Source organism: Sinocyclocheilus grahami, unplaced genomic scaffold (assembly GCF_001515645.1).
Source record: "Sinocyclocheilus grahami isolate Dianchi unplaced genomic scaffold, SAMN03320097.WGS_v1.1 scaffold660.1, whole genome shotgun sequence".
Lineage (NCBI taxonomy): Eukaryota > Metazoa > Chordata > Actinopteri > Cypriniformes > Cyprinidae > Sinocyclocheilus > Sinocyclocheilus grahami.
Genome location: NW_015505839.1, coordinates 453810 through 472349, shown reverse-complemented (window position 1 = coordinate 472349; position 18540 = coordinate 453810). Strand labels below are relative to the sequence as shown.

At 41.0% G+C, this 18540-nt stretch overlaps 1 protein-coding gene across 1 annotated transcript in view; it reads right to left on the bottom strand.

Moving 5' to 3' along the window:
- Positions 1-1826: 1826 nt before the first annotated feature.
- The window catches only part of LOC107558790 (NACHT, LRR and PYD domains-containing protein 12-like), a 54538-nt gene continuing 37824 nt past the window's right edge, over positions 1827-18540 (bottom strand). Inside the window, exons 15-21 of the mRNA XM_016242474.1 lie at positions 15488-15661; positions 15024-15197; positions 13569-13742; positions 13015-13188; positions 9266-9439; positions 8658-8822; positions 1827-2490 (exon numbers count right to left, since the gene is read on the bottom strand). Of these exons, the coding sequence (XP_016097960.1) occupies positions 2475-2490; positions 8658-8822; positions 9266-9439; positions 13015-13188; positions 13569-13742; positions 15024-15197; positions 15488-15661 (1051 nt within the window). The 3' untranslated portion in view covers positions 1827-2474. The remainder of the gene's footprint in view (positions 2491-8657; positions 8823-9265; positions 9440-13014; positions 13189-13568; positions 13743-15023; positions 15198-15487; positions 15662-18540) is intronic.

Sequence of the window (18540 nt, the reverse complement as noted above, 5' to 3'; positions counted from 1 at the left end):
AATTTAAGGGGGCCTGAATACTTTCCGTACCCACTGTATATATAAACTCCCCAAGCTGTTTTAAAGTTGAAGAATCAGTGAACACCAATAACTCCCCTAAACATCATCAGATATGGTATTTTAATTACATTTCAGTTTTTAATTGCTTTTGTAAAATTAATTCATTTTGTAATTTCTATTTTGCTGGACAAGAAAAATAATCAGATGTAATTTGTAATTAAATATTTTGAGAGACTTCATCAAATACTATGTCATTTTAGTCTAAAAAAATACAGTAACTTAACCAACTTAACCAAATATAGCTTATAACCTTTTTTGACACATCCTGTTGGATCCATAGACGAATTAAGGAGAGTCTTAATTCGTCTTGGGTTGGACCCAACTGGAAAGCTGCTTTGGTGCTCAGTGCAAACTGCCCTAAAATGAAGTGTTTACTGGATTATCAGTTTATCAGATATTGCTCACTGAATGTCATTATAGGACAGACAAATAAAGCAATTAGCAAATAGCGGTGATGCTCTAGAACTTGTGAATTTACCTGCTCTTGACTAGTGATGTTAGCCTGCTAGGTAACGTATCTACTTTTTGTTTTCTACATTTAAAAATTTTTTTTTTATTTGCCTCAGGCACCTTATTCATTATTCAGTTCTCTTTAGAGGTGTATTGCACTTGAACTGTCTAAATAAATGTCTTGGCAAGTATTCACATAATTACAGTTGGTTGGTCTTAAGTGAACAGAAACATTTGGGAGAAATATGGATCAATATATTGGAACCTTGTGTCCATCTTAAAGTGACAGCAGGCTAATAAACCTGCTGATTGTCTGTGTCATTAACAACTAAATTTTCATATTTGTTCTTATTGTTAATTGGCACTATCCTGGCTAATGCTTGCATATAATTTGTTTTAGTGTCTACGGTTACAGAATATGTTGTTTTGTAAAATGAAGTATGAAGTAAAAAAGTGCAAAAAAAATGAGTATTGGAAGGAACTTTTAAGGTGTCCTTTTGAGGGCACTGCCCCAGTGACAAGCTGTTGTTCTACTAAAGGTACAATGTTTGCACATTTGTTTTCTGACACTGTTAGGGAAAGTACTTCTCTTTCTCTTATGTGTGTACAGTATCTAACTCCACTGTTATTAAACGTCTATCTAACACTACTGTAATAACACTGTGTCTTGCACTTGATCGAATAATTACTAGTACATTTTGTACACGCAATGTATTTTTGAATTTTCAAATTAAAAATCGCTTGTATTTAGTTACATTTCCTCACACATTTGTATTTTATTTTGATAGATTTGATGAGCAAGTAACAAAATGCTTTTAACAAAATACATTTGTAACAAAATACTTTGTGTATTTGCAATCATCTCTGAACATCATATTTGAGATTAATCAATTACACAATATAAATCTGCACAAAAGGGCGCACGTGCACACGCAAACCTGAACTGTTACAATCACTACTAGTAATTCACTATGTTCTATTACAACAGAGTACTCATCATTTTATTTTATTTATAGGACATAAAATATTTACTGAATTTAAATAATTCGGTATCTTGTGCTTAAGCCCATAATGCTTTGTATTGAAGCCCTGAACATGTTCATTACCTTATATTTTGGCTTGTTGGATTTTATTTTTGTCATTACCGTTTAATATTATTTACAATTTTTGTTACGATATCGAACAATACTAATGTGTATTGAAAGGAACTTTTAAGCAAAGATAATCAAAGTGCAGCTCTTCATTCAAAAATGGGCTTGTATCAAGATAAACACATATTTAAAAATACACATAAAAAGGTGTTGAGGATTTTTTTTAAGCAATGAACAGCACTAAAGGTTAAATATAAAACACTGATATGCATGTTGAAAAGAAACAAAGGGTAACTAACAAAATAAAACACCAAAACTGTAATGATAACAAAGGTCTGTGAGATGACCAAGAGAGTGTAATCAGAGATTGAGCCAAATCTACAATAACAGGAGGATTCACCATGGTAATGCTTTTCAAAAGTGAAATGATAAATGGAGAGAAAAAACAGAGCCTAACCTGGGTGGATCTTTCTTTCACCCGAGTACTAATTCATTTCAGTGGCATGAGCTCAGAGGAGGAGTGTGTCTAGCTGGGCCATGCTCTGGATTTAGAAACTTCGAAATGTATATAGCTCACACATTAATGCTATTAGTTAATACTATTATACCTAGATTTAGTAGGATCTTAGGGCTGTATTGAGTGCTGTAACCACATCTGGTCAGTGCTGGTCTTGTGCTGTCCCAAGTTGAATGAGACAGCCAGGGTCACCCATCAGTAAGTCTGACACCTCAGACCTGGTGGTCTAAGACTTTTCTGGGCAGATGAAGAGTCCTTACAAGAGTCCCTGTTAGAATGCCTTTCATGATGGCTGTACAATGCAGTAGTATACATAGTATTTCTCTTAAATCTTTTGTCTTGTCCTCCCAGCGTATTCACCAGTTAAAACATCTGGAATTGAGACACGAATAAACAGTTATCAAAAAATTCTAATTCCATATATGTTTGTCAGTCACAAAGATGGATGGCCACGATAATGAAAAAGAACCATCTAGTTCACAATGCATGCGTTAGGTTCTTAGATTATTATTTTTTTTAAATAATAATAATAATAATAATACAAAAAGATTTAATGATTTAAGTGCCAAGTGATTTCTGGAAGCAAGGTTGACTATTCAGTCAGAGGATATCAGACATTTTAAAACATACTGTATGCAGGACCAAACCTGCAGTAAGTAAATAAATAAATAAGTAAATGAATGAATGAATAAATAAATGAACGAATGAATGAATTAATGACTTGATAAAACAAATATAATTACTTTGTAATAACATTTAATCCTGCATTTATTTTATTACTTTTTCCTTTATTTATTATTTTCTGTATTGATTTTTACATTTATGTTTGTTCTTTTTTACATTTTGAATTACTTATTCTATCATTTATTATTTTATTATTTGTATTTTTAAATGTATTTATGTGTTCATTTATATTTTATATTGATTTATTCCCACATGTATTGATTTCTGGATTTATTTACTTCTTTTGATTTTTTTACGTGTACAACGTGGAAATGAGGGCGGCAGTCCTTGCAGAGCTCCAGTGCATCACTGGTTGAGAGCTCAATTTCAGGGCATTTTTCAGCATCTTTACCTGATTTGATCAAATTGAGTGGGCCATAACCTGAAAAACACTGAGAGAGATTGCATGTATATGAACAATGTTTATGAAGCGGATTATGGTAAACTACCAGTTGTTTAACGATTTTGATTAAATTGTGTGAATTTTCTCTCAAGCTAACCAGTTAGTTATAAAATGCTCCAAGCAAACTACTTCGACTTAAGGCCCTTGCACACTGAGTCCGAAATTTTCGCATGTTAAAAAATAAATACGACCTCACATTGTGTCAATCACATTTACACACTGCCTCCGAAACTTTAGTCCGTCATAAAAAATTGGGATCAGGTTCGATTTTCTGCATTTTTTGCATCCGTAGCAAGCATTTTTAGAGGCAATTCAGAGCCACTGTACAAGCGAAAGCCAAAATCTAGAATGGCGTCTGACAAGTTGATCCACTTCTTCTCGCAGCACAAAGCAATGTATAGGTCCTTGCACACTGAGTTCACAGAAATTGGTGGTCTTCTTTTTAATATGTGGCTCCAGTATCGCTAGCAATGCATCAAACTGAGCCACTGACATCCTAAAGTAAACTTTGAATCGCCCAGGATAATCCCGCAGCTCCTTGATAAGGAAGTGGAACGCTCCTTGGTTTGTATGGACCCAATATTCCATCTTTCTTTTCTCTTTTTAAGAAGAGAGAGGACAACAAAATCATCCTCACAGCTTGAAGACTCCATTTTGTATTATTTTGTGAATTTTTTTCACAACGGATTAATTAATACGCATCAGACTCCATGTGCAAGGTTTCTGTGTGTGATGAAATTTTTAGGATGACGAAAATGAAAAACCGTATACGGAAATTTCAGACTCAGTGTTCAAGGAACTTTAGGGTGCGAGAACGTCAAAACATAGACCATAGAAATTAGTCTCGTAATATAAAGCTACCTGTAATACGAAGATAGATTTCTAGCTCTTACTAATTTTAAATCATAATTCTGGAATGGGTCATACCTCTAACATTACCTGAGCAGTTGAATTAAATACGTTATGAAACTGCGCTTATTCTGGGACCTTCATTTATTGCATGGTTGGAGAAAGAACATCATGGATTGAAATGCTGTTTGTTTGAAACGTGCACAGTTTGGTAAAATTATAACATTTGCCCTCTTTAATGCTGATACACTGAATGTATGAACCAAACTGTTTGCTAAAATACCCACAACTTAACAAGTCAATCAACTGCTTGTGAAAAAACTGCATGCGTTCATTCATTAGTAAGTCCGGGCACGTTTTCTTTCAGAATTGGACAGCAGAGAAAAAAAAAAGATAGCATTTAGGCTAAATAATTACATGCAGGGATGTGTTATTAAATGTTAGCATTATCTATTGCTATAACATTAGGCTACTATAACATACAAACACTCGCTATTCTATTTGTTGGATCACCAGTTTTAGTTTTGCCATCAAGTTGTGACTACTGTGTCTATATGATCAAAAAGTGATCCCATCGTTTAAAGTTTTCAGAGTGCCATTGTGTTCTGCGTTATTAAGTAGCACATCAACTATTGATAACATTTGCCCTCTTTAATGCTGATATACTGAATGTATGAACCAAACTGTTTGCTAAAATACCCACAACTTAACAAGTCAATCAACTGCTTGTGAAAAAACTGCATGCGTTCATTCATTAGTAAGTCCGGGCATGTTTTCTTTCAGAATTGGACAGCAGAGAAAAAAAAAAGATAGCATTTAGGCTAAATAATTACATGCAGGGATGTGTTATTAAATGTTAGCATTATCTATTACTATAACATTAGGCTACTATAACATACAAACACTCGCTATTCTATTTGTTGGATCACCAGTTTTAATTTTGTCATCAAGTTGTGACTACTGTGTCTATATGATCAAAAAGTGATCCCATCGTTTAAAGTTTTCAGAGTGCCATTGTGTTCTGCGTTATTAAGTAGCACATCAACTATTATAAAAAACCTGTAGCTTAGGGTCACGAGAAGACAAAATATGATTTATGAAAGATTTCTATAATAAAGATAGCTACTGTTTGTAGTCTGTATTTTACATACACATTTGTCATTTGCCTGACCTTATCCTTACAGTAATTACAATCGCTGACATAAGTCAGTAACTGATTTTAGGTTGGGCTGGGCCACAAGAATTATATATCACATAAGGCTATGTATTCACAAAATGTATACATGATTAATATGTTTGTGTATTCGTCTATGCCTATTGCACTCTGGAAAAACGTTTTTCCCAGTTTTACAGAAGTCCTAAAGCATGCAGCATTATTTCTTTATTTCTTGATTTCTCATGATCTTGACATAACTAATTGGGTAACACTTTACAATAAGGTTCATTAGTTAACATGAATGAACTACTTTAGTTAAAGGCACAATATGTAAGTTTTCGACGCTAGTGGTCGCATTTTCTAAACAATAACAAAGGTGTAGCTTGATGACGCTATGAAGGAGAGTTGAACGATGGGAGATGTGGTTTTATACATATCTATGGTTTTCACCATCCAGAGACGTATGGAATTCACAAATCATGTTCACGGATGTAATGAATAAATTTTTTTATTACCTGTACCTTCCAAAGTTATTTAAACAGTGAATAAATTATACAGAGAAAGTGAGCAAAGAACATTTACATTGTCAAAGAACCGTACATAGCACTCTCAAAACCTCCCCTTAGAATCAGTAAAGTGGTCTATACACTGTTTGGTGAATGAATCTCCTACATACATCATACATACATCTGAACTTTGTTGTTTATGATGAGAGAATCCTCGAGAAAGCAGAATTCAGTCAGCAAGCACACGCACTGAACAAAACTAATTTCAGCGATGACTCATCTGAACGCCTCTGATTGGCCGCTGCATTCATAAGCTCAACAGACTCGTGTGTGATTGGTTATAACGCACAACACTGTAAAAACACGGAAAAAGACTGATGGTCTAAATTTAATGTTGCAGTCAACACTTTTCATTTCATTTTCATTTTATTCGTGACAGCCATAATGAATTTAGTGTAACTGTACAGCAGCGTTTTTTTGTCCACGTGTGTTGCCATAGTTTCTAAAAGCAGAAATCGATAAACCGATGAAACGGGATGAGCCATTATTTAAAATTGGAATTTCTCTGGATTTACAAATCCTTGGGAACTTTTGGGACAACGCAAGTACACAACTGCATGAAATATATGACACTGTGCGAGTGGTTTTTGGATATTTTATTACGAAAATCTTAAATATTGTGCCTTTAACATGAACTAATGAACAATACTTCTACAGCATTTAAATGTTAATTTCAACATTTACAAGTGTAACAGAGGCCAGCGAGTAGATGCTGTGCAGGTAAACCTCACTCCCCTGATCTCAAGAGATGCACTAGCGACTGATTCTTTAGCCTCCTTGTTAGTGCGTCCGCCTCCCATGCCAGAGACCCACTCAGAACAAGAACGAAGTGTGGCGGTGAGGACACGGGAGAGAGGGTTTACACTAATGCATTATTAAAATCAAAAGTTGTGCTTATTAACATTTGTTAATGTACTGTGAATTAACATGAACTAACAGTGAACAACTGTATTTTCATTAACGAACATTAACAAAGATGAATAAATACTGTAATAAATGTATTGTTCATTGTTCGTTCATGTTAGTTAATACATTAACTAACATTAACTAATGGAACCTTATTGTAAAGTGTTACCACTAATTGTTTTATCGTGATCTAGACACAACAAAACAGTTGCCATCATGAGAAAAACAAGAAAGAAAAAGGGAAATTATACTGCATGGCCTCTTAGGGCTTTCCATACTTTTAAGTACTTTAACTGTTTTGATAGTTAAAAAAATGCCTATCCTTGTTTGAAAACACCCAATCATTGGAAAACGCCCCCTTTTTTCATTAGAGACCTATACTTGTGGAGACTGGAGTTTGCTATGGGATGTGTCCGATCAACTGGAGAGTTCCAAGATATTTTCACAGATTCACATTATTATGTTTAATTATTTTATAGTAACTGAATTCAGCTATTTGATCCTGATCCTTACTGTTTCATCATTAAGTCAGGAACCATCAACGTATATGATGAGTTTCTAGATTGATAACGTCTCTAGACACACCTGGTGGAGGTTTTCAAGGTTTGTGTTTATTTTGTAATCACAGAGAAAATCTTGACTCCCAAAAGCACTGCAAGCCTAAGTTTATAGTAAACCAATTGCACCAAAGGTCTCCACAGTCTACTCAGTCTCACAATGCTTTTGGAAAATGCGGCCCTGGATTGTTCTGTTCTTCATAGAAGTCATTGGTTGGTTGGGGAACGTAACCCAAATAATTTCAGTTATTGCAGAGATTTTAGAGAGTACAAAAACTGGCATTAGTGTAGAAACCTACCATCAACTGGGTGTCATCAACATGAACAGGACATCAACAGAATCTGTTGATAATAATGAGAAAAGATAAAAATAACTCTCCAGTTGATTTGCCTCATCCCATAGAAACTCAGATTTCTATTTCTACAGAGCTGACTATTGACACTTCTATACGTGAGCTTTTAACCATAATGCACCGGCGCTCCGCAAGGACTGCCTTCCTCATTTCCATGTTGCACATAGAAAAGTATACATACAGTCTAGATCTTCCAGTGAGGAACTATCTAGCCGATGCAATGGCTTTGGGAACAAAGGTGGCTCTCCTCCCCTGAGTTCTGCAGGCGGGGCCACTCAAATGCTGGGTGGAGAGCATGTGAGGGGTTTAGTGTATGATGTTCAGTTTTTCTCTGTAACCATTTACAAAGTTGGTAAGTGTACGATGCCAAGTGCTTTAAAATCTTTTCAGATTTTAAATGTTACATAGTGTATTCCAGCCTTTTAATAATGAAAAAATGCAATCTATTGGCTGTCTAATATCTCTTGAACAATGGACCAAAATATGTTTGCTGTCAATACAATAAATGTATTAACTGTACCATATGACTGAATCTGTACTGCAGCTGAACTATTCAGATGAAGGGTCAGTTACAGTAATTTGGCGGTCTCTACCATAGTAAGGCCAGTTACATGTCTGTATATATAGAATCTATATCTATATAAAGTTATAGAGGCACCAAATTATTTAATGATTAACCATTAAGACCATTTGGATTAAAAGACAGAAAAATATTAAACTGAATGAAGAGAGATGCAAATGATTAGTAAAAGCATTATGAAAGGCTGTTGCTGTGAATTAATTGCTGATATAGATTAAAAACTTATCTGTAGTGAAAAGATATGTTTGTGATTTGCTGAATTGTACTAACACAATTCAAAATGTGCTGAAATGTTTTTTAAAAAAATGCATTTTTGATGATCTGTTGTGTGGAGTTTTGAAAAAGTTCCATGTGAAAATAGTACCAAAGCAATTTAAAAAAGGTGTACGCTCATTTGGATAATGTGTCTATTAAACAAATAAATGTAAACATAAAATGACACTCACTGTAGTTTACAGCATGGATCGTTTTGCAGAGCATTGAGCAGCATCACTCCAGAATCTCCTGGTTTATTCTTACTTAGATTCAGGTGTCTCAGGTGTGATGGGTTTGATCTCAGAGCTGAAGCAAGGGCAACACAATCTTCCTCTGTGATATTGCAGTTAGACAACCTGCATTGGGTTTAGATAAAGAACATCTCAGGTTTTCATGTAAACATTTATGTGTGTTGGTGTGTAACCTGTCATGTATGTTTTTTTACTAATTACTAAGCTTAAACGGCTTAACCAACACAAAGGGAAGATAATTGTAAATATTGTAAATTGAATTGTAAATATAGTCATAAACACAGCGTTAACCAAATAGAAGCAAAAGAGATGCTGCCTCTCTCGAAAACGTTATTCACTGGTTTCACTGTTGGACAGTATTACTATAGAAAAATAAGTGATTTACACATTATTTGAGCTTATTATTTGAGCTTCAATTTTATTTTTGTATTGTTGCCAATTTCCATATTTTTACCAAAAAAAGTACTGCCTGCTTTGCCTTCTTGGATAAATTGCGTGTGCTTCTTCAGAAATATTATCATATTTTCACAATAATATAACAAACACACCATAGTTTTTCCAGTTTACAGAGTGGATTCTGCAGTAGATCAGAGATCTGCTTCACTCCAGAGTGCCCTAGTTCATTATTGCCCAAACTGAGGAATCTAAGATGTGAGGGGTTTGACATCAGAGCTGAAGTCAGAACAATACAACCTTCTTCTCCAATACTGCATTCAGTCAAACTGCAGAGAGAATCAAACAAATCATCATTCCAGTGACATGTCTTTCATAATTACACAATATTATACATTATACAGAACAGGAGATCTGTGTATTTGTAATAGTCCCTGAAAGGAACTTCCTCCTTTTCAAGCTCTGTCCTACAAAAACACAATTGAGACCTTTGTTGTTCAGCTTTTTCACAACCAAATGTCAGCTGCTTATGAAGACACAAAACTTCTCTGTTATGTACTTCGAGTGTAAACTAAACGAGCCAATGCACATTGGCATGCGATTATTGCATCCAGCTGCCGCTGATCACAGCGTGAGTATAAGTAGGCAGCCGGTGCAGCGCATATTCAGGTTTTCGCTGAGGAGCCGAGCCGGTGACCCGGCCACTCAACGGTGGTACAGAAGCTGTGGCGACGGGACGTTCCCTGTCCGTTCCCTCCTTCAGGGAACGAGGGTTACAATACGTAACAGTGACGTTCCCTTTCAGTCGGTCACTCTCAACGTCACGTCGGATGACCGACGAATTGGGATTCCTACCAAAGGGCCACAGGTACTGCCCCTTCCAGTGTCGCGTGGAAGCCTCCTGCGCCCCTACTTTTTTTTGGCGTAGGCCAGGGCTTACCAGGGAAGACCAGCTACTGCTGCTATGGCACAACCCACTCAGTAAGACTGGATAACACTGGGAAAACGTACCCATACAACTTGTGACAGGAACGCTGCGGAAGCCCCATCCTTCCCGAAGGAGGTTCCGGAAGCACTTACACATATGAACAACCGTTTAGGTGCATATGGAAATTAGAGGTGATTGTAACCCTCTTGAAAAATAGCAGGAAGTCTGCTGGGGAAACACAGGCACTGAGGCTATACCGTGGATTTTTCACATATGGGATCCACTTAGGTCTCTACATATGGAACCCAGCCCTCTACTGGTTCTCACGGATTCATCAAGTGAGGGCCTGGCGCCGGACGCTCCGCCACGTCTGGCTGCTGAAGGGATGGAGGAGCTCGACAGGATCTACGATATGGACTCTCTGGAGCGGTTTTCGCAAACTGACCCGAAGCCGGGGCCTCTCAGTGCTTCTACCCATTTGAGGTGAGAACACAGGAGGATACCGGCTCCACACGAAGGCTATAGAATCTAGCAAACATGTTGGGGGTCGCCCATATATCAATATATACCAAATATCTGCCAGTGAGGCGCCACGAGCCAGCGCCCAGGAGGATGCAACACTCCTAGTAGAGTGAGCTCGCAACCTGAACGGGCAGGGCACACCCTGTGCATGATAAGCCAGGGTGATGGCATCCACAATCCAGTGGGCCATCCTCTGCTTAGAGACGGCATTCCCCTTCTGCCGGCCTCCGTGACAGACAAAGAGCTGGTCTGAGGTCCTGAAGCTTTGCGTCCTGTCGACGTAGCATCTCAATGGCGGACGGGACAAAGCAAAGCTGGAGCTGGGTCTACCTCCTCCGGTGGCAGCGCTTGCAGGCTCACCACTTGATCCCTGAAGGGAGTAGTGGGAACCTTGGGCACATAGCCGGGCTGGGGCCACAGGATTACCTGGGAGTCAGCCGGCCCGAACTCTAGGCATGAATCGTCGACTGAAAATGCGTGCAGGTTCCCTACCCTCTTGATGGAGGCCAATGCAAGCAGGAGCAGAGTTTTCATTGACAAAAACTTCAGCTCAACTGTCTGCAAAGGCTCGGGGGTGGACGCAGGGGGCCGCCCTCGGCAAACGGCTCGTACCAAGTTCTCGACTGCGTAGCCGAAAAGGTCGGTCTGGGACACAGGGACCTTGAGGAACCGAACTTTGTCGTGTCCCTCATGTTGACCAGACACAACCAGAGGTGACGCTCCTGGACCACAAGTGTGGACATTGCACGACCCAGAGAACTCACGGTGACCTTCGTCGCTCGGAGTGCGAGATCAGCTGCGGTTCGGAGCTCTCTTGGAACTTCCGGATCATGACCACCCTCGTGCAGGTCCCTCAGTGCTTTAGCCTGAAGAACCTGCAGTAACGCCATAGCGTGTAAGGCGGAGGCAGCTTCTACACAGGCCGTATAAGCATCGCTGGCCAGACGAGTACCTACAGACCCGGGAGGGGAGGCATGGTTTGCCCTGCCGGGTGGAGGTGGTATTAGGACACAACTGCATCGCAACCAACAGCTCCACCGGGGAGACTCCCGTATACACCCTAGCTGCACCACCGTCGAGAGTGGTGAGGGAGGAGGAGTTAGCAGGTCGGTTTCCGGCAGAAAAAGGTGCCATCCACAACTTGGTACGCTCCTCATGCACTTCCGGGAAGAATGGCACAAGGGCGGTGCGCTGAGAACCAGCGTGGACCACCCCGAAAAAACCAATCGTCTCCACTCGAGCCCTACCCTCACGGTGGCCCGGGAAAGCATAGTCATTATTTCCGGATTCGATTCAGGCATTGCTACAGTCCTGGAGGACAGCAGCGCAGCTGAATCTTCCTCTCCAGAAAGCTCCAGCTCACCCTCCGATGCAGCAATCGACATCCGGTCGTCGGGAAGAGCGCCAAAGGATACTGATGGTATGCTCCTTGTAGAGGGCCAAGCACGTTACATTGGCAGCTCAACTGTTTGCGGAGTGCAAGAGGAGTGATGGTCCCCCGCGGGTTGGTTCCCTGGAGGGTTTGCCATTACGGTTACCCTCAGACCGCCCGTGCTACTGCCTGAAGTAGCCCCCGCCTGACTGCCGCCATGACGAGAACTAGACCGAGGCAGAGGCAACAGAGCTCTGCCCCTTTGAGGAAACGGAGCTTGGCCCGCGACTCCGAGATGATCATCTTCCCACAATGAGAACATGACTCATCCACAAACGCCACCTCAGTGTGCTAAATGCCCAGGTACGTGAGGCAGCGATCATGACCATCACCCAGCGCCAGGTAACGACTGCATCCAGAAACGCCCGGGTGATACGTTGTCTATAGCAAGACCCACATCGTCTTTACAAAGACGTAACGACAAGTTTGCCACGCAACGTCATCTTTAAAAAGACGCATCCGTAAATGCTCTTTTAGGGAAAAAGCTCTTTTAACGTGCTTAAGCGCACAGGGGAGATGGCCGCCTGCAACACAAACAGGGGGTAGTGCAGCCGGATGTGTGCAACCCACTCGACACGGGAAACCACCACCGCTGAAGCGCCGTACCGCCAAAACGAAGAGCTCTCAAAGAGCGCGCTGAACTCGTTCAGTCTTCATCTCTCAGTAGAGTAGTCAGGAGCAGAACGATGTGATCGCTCAGCTCCGAAGCTGAATATGCGCTGCACCGGCTGCCTACTTATACTCACGCTGTGATCAGCGGCAGCTGGATGCAATAATTGCATGCCAATGTGCATTGGCTCGTTTAGATTACAGTCGAAGTAGATTGGTCTCTCTAAGCGAGATCCCAATATGTCAGTCATCCGACGTGACATCAAGAGTGACCGACTAGAAGGGAAGGAGATATTTTGCAAAATGTATCAAGTGTTTTTCTGTCCATACAATTTAAGTCAATTGGGTAAATTGTTGCTTGGACATCTTTACGAAATTGTTCTTTAATACATAATATATTAAAATAAGCTTACAGTAGTTTCTCCAATTTACAATGTGGATCCTGCAGTAGATCAAAGAGCAGCTTCACTCCTGAATCACCAAGCTTGTTATAGTTCAGGTTGAGTTTTCTCAGGTGTGAGGGGTTTGATCTCAGAGCTGAAACCAGAGCAGCACAGCCTTGTTCTCCAATTCTGCATTTCCAAAGCCTCAAAAAAGAAGAAATATACTTTACACTTACATTTCAGCACAGTAGACCAATAAAGAAAATTCATCATGAACATTTGAGTGTTAAGTGTGTATGTGTTAATATGCACAACGTGAACTATTGTTAGGGAATGAAAGATGGAATGGATGTGTGTGTGTGTGAATCCAGTGCACTAATGGTGTGAATGTGCACCCACATAGCAGGGAATAGAAGAACAAGGTTAGATGGGGTGTGTGTGTAAGTGCTGTGCTAACCAACACAGAAGTCATGAAATTACAAGAGTTCTCACTTTTATGCCCTTCAGCTGCAGTTTGTTGCAAGTGCAAGAGTACACACAAGCAGCACATCTATTTGATAATACTGAAAAATAATTACACTCACTTGAGCTTCTCCAATTTACAATGTGGATCCTTCAGTAGAGCAGAAAGCTGCTTTGCTCCGGTGTCTGCTGGTTTATTACAGCTCAGATCCAGCTTTCTCAGGTGTGAGGGGTTTGATCTCAGAGCTGAAGCCAGAGAAGCACAGCCTTTTTCTTTAATACTGCAATTAGACAACCTACAGCAAGATTGAAGAAAAATATCACACATACAGCCTAACAAACGCAAACGTACCACAACATTTTAAGTCATTTAGTTTCACTAATGACTATGTCCATTTAAGTAGCCATTTTTGATTTAACATTCCAAAACTCCCCATAGAATAAATTCTGTTAGGACCACTATCGTCAAAGATGATTGACATTTAGCATATAGTTTGGATTGGCGGTATGGTTCTGTTCTGTGCAAGAACTCCCTGCGCATCCATGCAGCCTAGCATGGATGAGAGCAGGGAGAGCAGCGATAACCCCCCCCAGCATAAACAGAACAGAACCAACATAAATGTATTGCAGATATCGTTGAAGTTCAATAATCTTATGTACACATTTTAGAATTAGTCTGATTCAAAGGAGAATCAGAAGGCTGAATCCTGACTGACAGAGGAGGAGTAGGGGATGGAGGAGGGTAATTAGCTATTGAGCAATGCGAAAACTGCTGATAATACTGAGGAACCTTTTATACTGAACAAAATTATAAACGCAAGACTTTTGTTTTCGCCCCCATTTTTCATGAGCTGAACTCAAAGATCTAAGACTTTTTCTATGTACACAAAAAGCCTATTTCTCTCAAATATTGTGGTTACACATGGTCTGCGGTTGTGAGGCCGGTTGGATATACTGCCAAATTATTTGAAACACCTTTGGATACAGCTTATGGTAGAGAAATTAACATTCAATTCACGGGCAACAGCTCTGGTGGACATTCCTGCAGACAGCATGCCAATTGCACGCTCAAAACTTGCGACATCTGTGGCATTGTGCTGTGTGATAAAACTGCACATTTTAGAGTGGCCTTTTATTGTGGCCAGCCTAAGGCACACCTGTGCAATAATCATGCTGTCTAATCAGCATCTTGATATGCCACACCTGTGAGGTGGATGGACTATCTCGGCAAAGGAGAAGTGCTCACTAACACAGATTTAGACAGATTTGTGAACAATATTTGAGAGAAATAGGCCTTTTGTGTGCATAGAAAACGTCATAGATCTTTGAGTTCAGCTCATGAAAAATGGGGGCAAAAACAAAAGTGTTGCATTTATAATTTTGTTCAGTGTACTTTAAAGGGGTCTGGGTTTGGTTCTTTTAAAAGAGGACTCAAGTGTGAAAACACCCTTTATCTTCATACAAGTATGACTCTCAGGCTTTAGTTATACAAAGAATATACAGAAAAAATAAATCATTGTCCCAAAGTTTGTTTGTGTTATTCTCCAAAAAAATAAAAGGAAATTATGAATACTGACTTGAGTTTCTCCAGTTTACATTGTGGATCCTTCAGTAGAGCAGAGAGCAGTTTTACCCCTGACTCTCCAGGTTCATTGTAGTTCAGATTCAATTCTATCAGGTGTGAGGGGTTTGATCTCAGAGCTGAAATCAGAGCAGCACAATCTTCCTCTCCAATACTGCAGTCAAACAGCCTGTAACAAATCTCCTGTCACTTATAACAATTATTATCAATTAACAGGTATAAGAGCAAAGTCTTAAATATTGATAAGCAGTTGTTGAAGTAGAAAAAGTGTGTGGCTATGTATCTGTGACATGTATAAAGCGGATAATTGGTACACTTGTGTTATTGAAAAAAAGAAAGAAAGATAAATTACATCTCACAGGGTTTGAGAGTTAAAAAAGCACTTTGAGGTAAATAACTGAAAACTAACATATTAACTTAGATATAAATGAGAAAATATAATAAACCATCTGCACTCACATTAATTTAATCAATTTACAATGCTGATCCTTCAGTAGAGCAGTGAGTTGTTTCATTCCTGAACATCCTGGTTTATTATAGTTCAGATTGAGTTCTCTCAGGTGTGAGGGGTTTGACCTAAGAGCTGAAGCCAGAGCAGCACAGCCTTCCTCTCCAATATTACAGTCCCACAGTCTACAAAAAGAAGAATAAAAGTTTCACACAATTATGTGACAATTATCCACATCACTTATGTGCCCTTGAGTATACATTTTTATTTCTTGTTGTACATGAAATGGAATTCCAGTTATTCATTAATTAAATAAATAAATATATAATACAACCTGAGCTCTGTCAGCAGCATCTATAGCATGTCAAGTCAAGTCAAGTCACCTTTATTTATATAGCGCTTTAAGGTGTATTCTGAGTTCCCTTTCGAACACGTTGTGTATGTGGAAACTCCTGTTTACACTGATACTGAAGCCTGATTTGTTCATGTTGTGTAGCTGCTCAAACTAATGGCACTCTAGCCCACCAGAATGGGCAGAGCCGACCTCTATATAAGTCGGCTCAGAGCGTCATTTCATCAGTATATTTCTCCTTCAGCGATGAAGATCATCTCTTCGCTTACGCTGGACTACAAAGCCAAAGAAGAAGCTCAGCCTGCAGCTCGCCGCCATCGAAGAGCCCTGGCAGAGGAAAAAGCCAGAAGCCTTCCCCTGCAGCTATCCGGTGCACTAAAAGAGCAAATTTCTGAGCAAATTTCCTAGTGACGTTATTTCAAATGTCGCGCACAAGAGACCAGGGAAGCCCTGCACGATGCAGAAAGGCACACTGAGTGCATCGCCTGTCTGGACAGCGCCCACGTAGAGATTGCGCTCTCACTGAGAGCATGAGTCCTGCTCTTCTTTCAATGAAGGCAGCCCCGCCCTCGCTTCTCCTCTCTTAGCAAGCTCGGAGAAAGAAATGGTGAGTCGCGGAGCTAAGCAACCGAGTGAACTCACGCCGGCATAGAGCTCGCATGTTCACTCTCCCCCACCACTTTGATCTGCCAGTGTGTTTACACATAAGGATCAGTGCCCCAGCGGCTCAATCCTTCTAGGAAGATTGGAGTAGAATGCGGTCACCAATGATTCTGTATTGCTGATAGCTTCATATGTGTGTGTGTGCCGCTGAGGCTGTGTTCACTGAGACAGGTTGCTTTCACTGCGAAAGAATGAGTCTGTCCCTGCTTCACTCGCGGATCGCTTTCTTCAATGAAGGCGACCCCACCCCTCCCGTTTCTCCCTTCTCTGCTGCCTCGGAGGAAGAAACAACGAACTCACTGGTTGAGTGATCAGGATTGAGTGATTCACGCTGGCACAGGCCCCGCATTCTTCACGATCCATGCAGCTCTTTGACCTGCTAGTGTGTTTTACACAAAGATCAGCGCCCCTTGTCTGCTTCGAGCCGTTCAATCTTTTCAGTCGGATCAAAGGAGAATGCTGTCACCAACGATTCTATATCGCTGACAGCTTCTATTTTGAGTGCACTGCTTTCGCCTGGGCCATGCCCACGCTGGGGCTGTGCTTACTGAGATAGATCGCTCTCACGATGAGAGCGTGTATCTCGCTCTGCTTCGCTCGCGGTTCGCCTTTTTCAATGACGGCGGCCCCGCCCCTCCCACGCTCACGTTCTCCCCTCCCAGTTGCCTCGGAGGATGAAACTGTGAAGTCGTGGGGCTGAGAAATAGGGCTGGAGTGATTTCACACCGGCATAGGTCCCGCGTGCTTCACTCTTCCTGCAACACACTGATCTGCCAGTGCGTTTTACTCGTGAGGATTAGTGTCCCTCGTCTGCATCGAACGGATTTATCCTTGTAGGCGGATCTAAAGATGCGTGCAGCAAAGACTGGGCCACACCCATGCTGCGCTCATGGAGGCTGACTGCTCTCACTGAAAGAGCACTGATCTAGCGAAACACTTTTGAGAGGAAAAGGAAGATCAGTTCTCGCTGAGGCTGGAACTCCCTCTAAGAAAGCTTGCGCTCACTCTCCATCCCTCCATTCAACACTGAGTGAATGGAAGTTTTATTCAAGCTGGGCATGTCCTTCAAGATCAGTGCATGCCCAAGCAAACTACCGCTGATAGCGGACACATACAAAGAGCATTTCTCCTCTCCTCACTCTTCCTAATGCAAGTTCCCCGCCCTCGCACAGGCGAACTTCCTTTCGTAAAATTAGAACCTCTTGCCACCCGGTTCAAGGCTTGGGCAGCCATTCCTGGTGTTTCAAGTTGGGTTCTAAATACGATAAAATGAGGTTACTCGCTCTAGTTCGCTCGCAGGCCACCTCGTTTCAGAGGTATTATTCACACTTTGGTACAGAACAACGAAGCTCATGTTCTTCAGTCCGAAGTACAAACATTGCTTGCAAAATGTGCCGTGGAAACCGTACCTCTAGCGAGCAGCGAGTCAGGCTTTTCAGCTGCTACTTCCTGGTGCCGAAGAGGATGGCGGGCTCAGACCTATTCTAGATCTCAGACTTCAACTTTGAAACAGATCCTTGCACAGGTTTGTCCCGAGGACTGGTTTATGACAGTGAATCTGAAAGATGCATACTTTCACATCCACATAACCCCCCGCCACAGACCATTCTTGAGATTCACGTTTGAGGGAGTGGCCTATCAGTATACAGTCCTATTTGGACTGTCTCTGGCCCCTCGCACTTTTACGAAGTTCATCGACAGTGACTCTGAGATAGATGGGAATCCGCATCCTCAGTTACAGCAACGACTGGCTGGTTTTAGCCAGATCAGATCGGGAACTAATAACACACAGATTGCTTCTGCTCAGCCATCTGGAGGGCCTCTTTCTGTTATAGACTCGGCCCGGATGCGGGCATGGCTTACGCCGGAACGGTCCCTGACTATTCAGCGACTGGCGGCATCTTTCAAGCCAGGAACTTTGTGTCCCCTCAGGAGTTTCCAGAGGATGTTCGGCCTAATGGCAGCCACCTACTCTGTGATTCCTCTAGGCCTGCTTCACTAAAACACCATTTTAGAGGCTAGAGCACTGTCTACGAGACGTCTTAACCC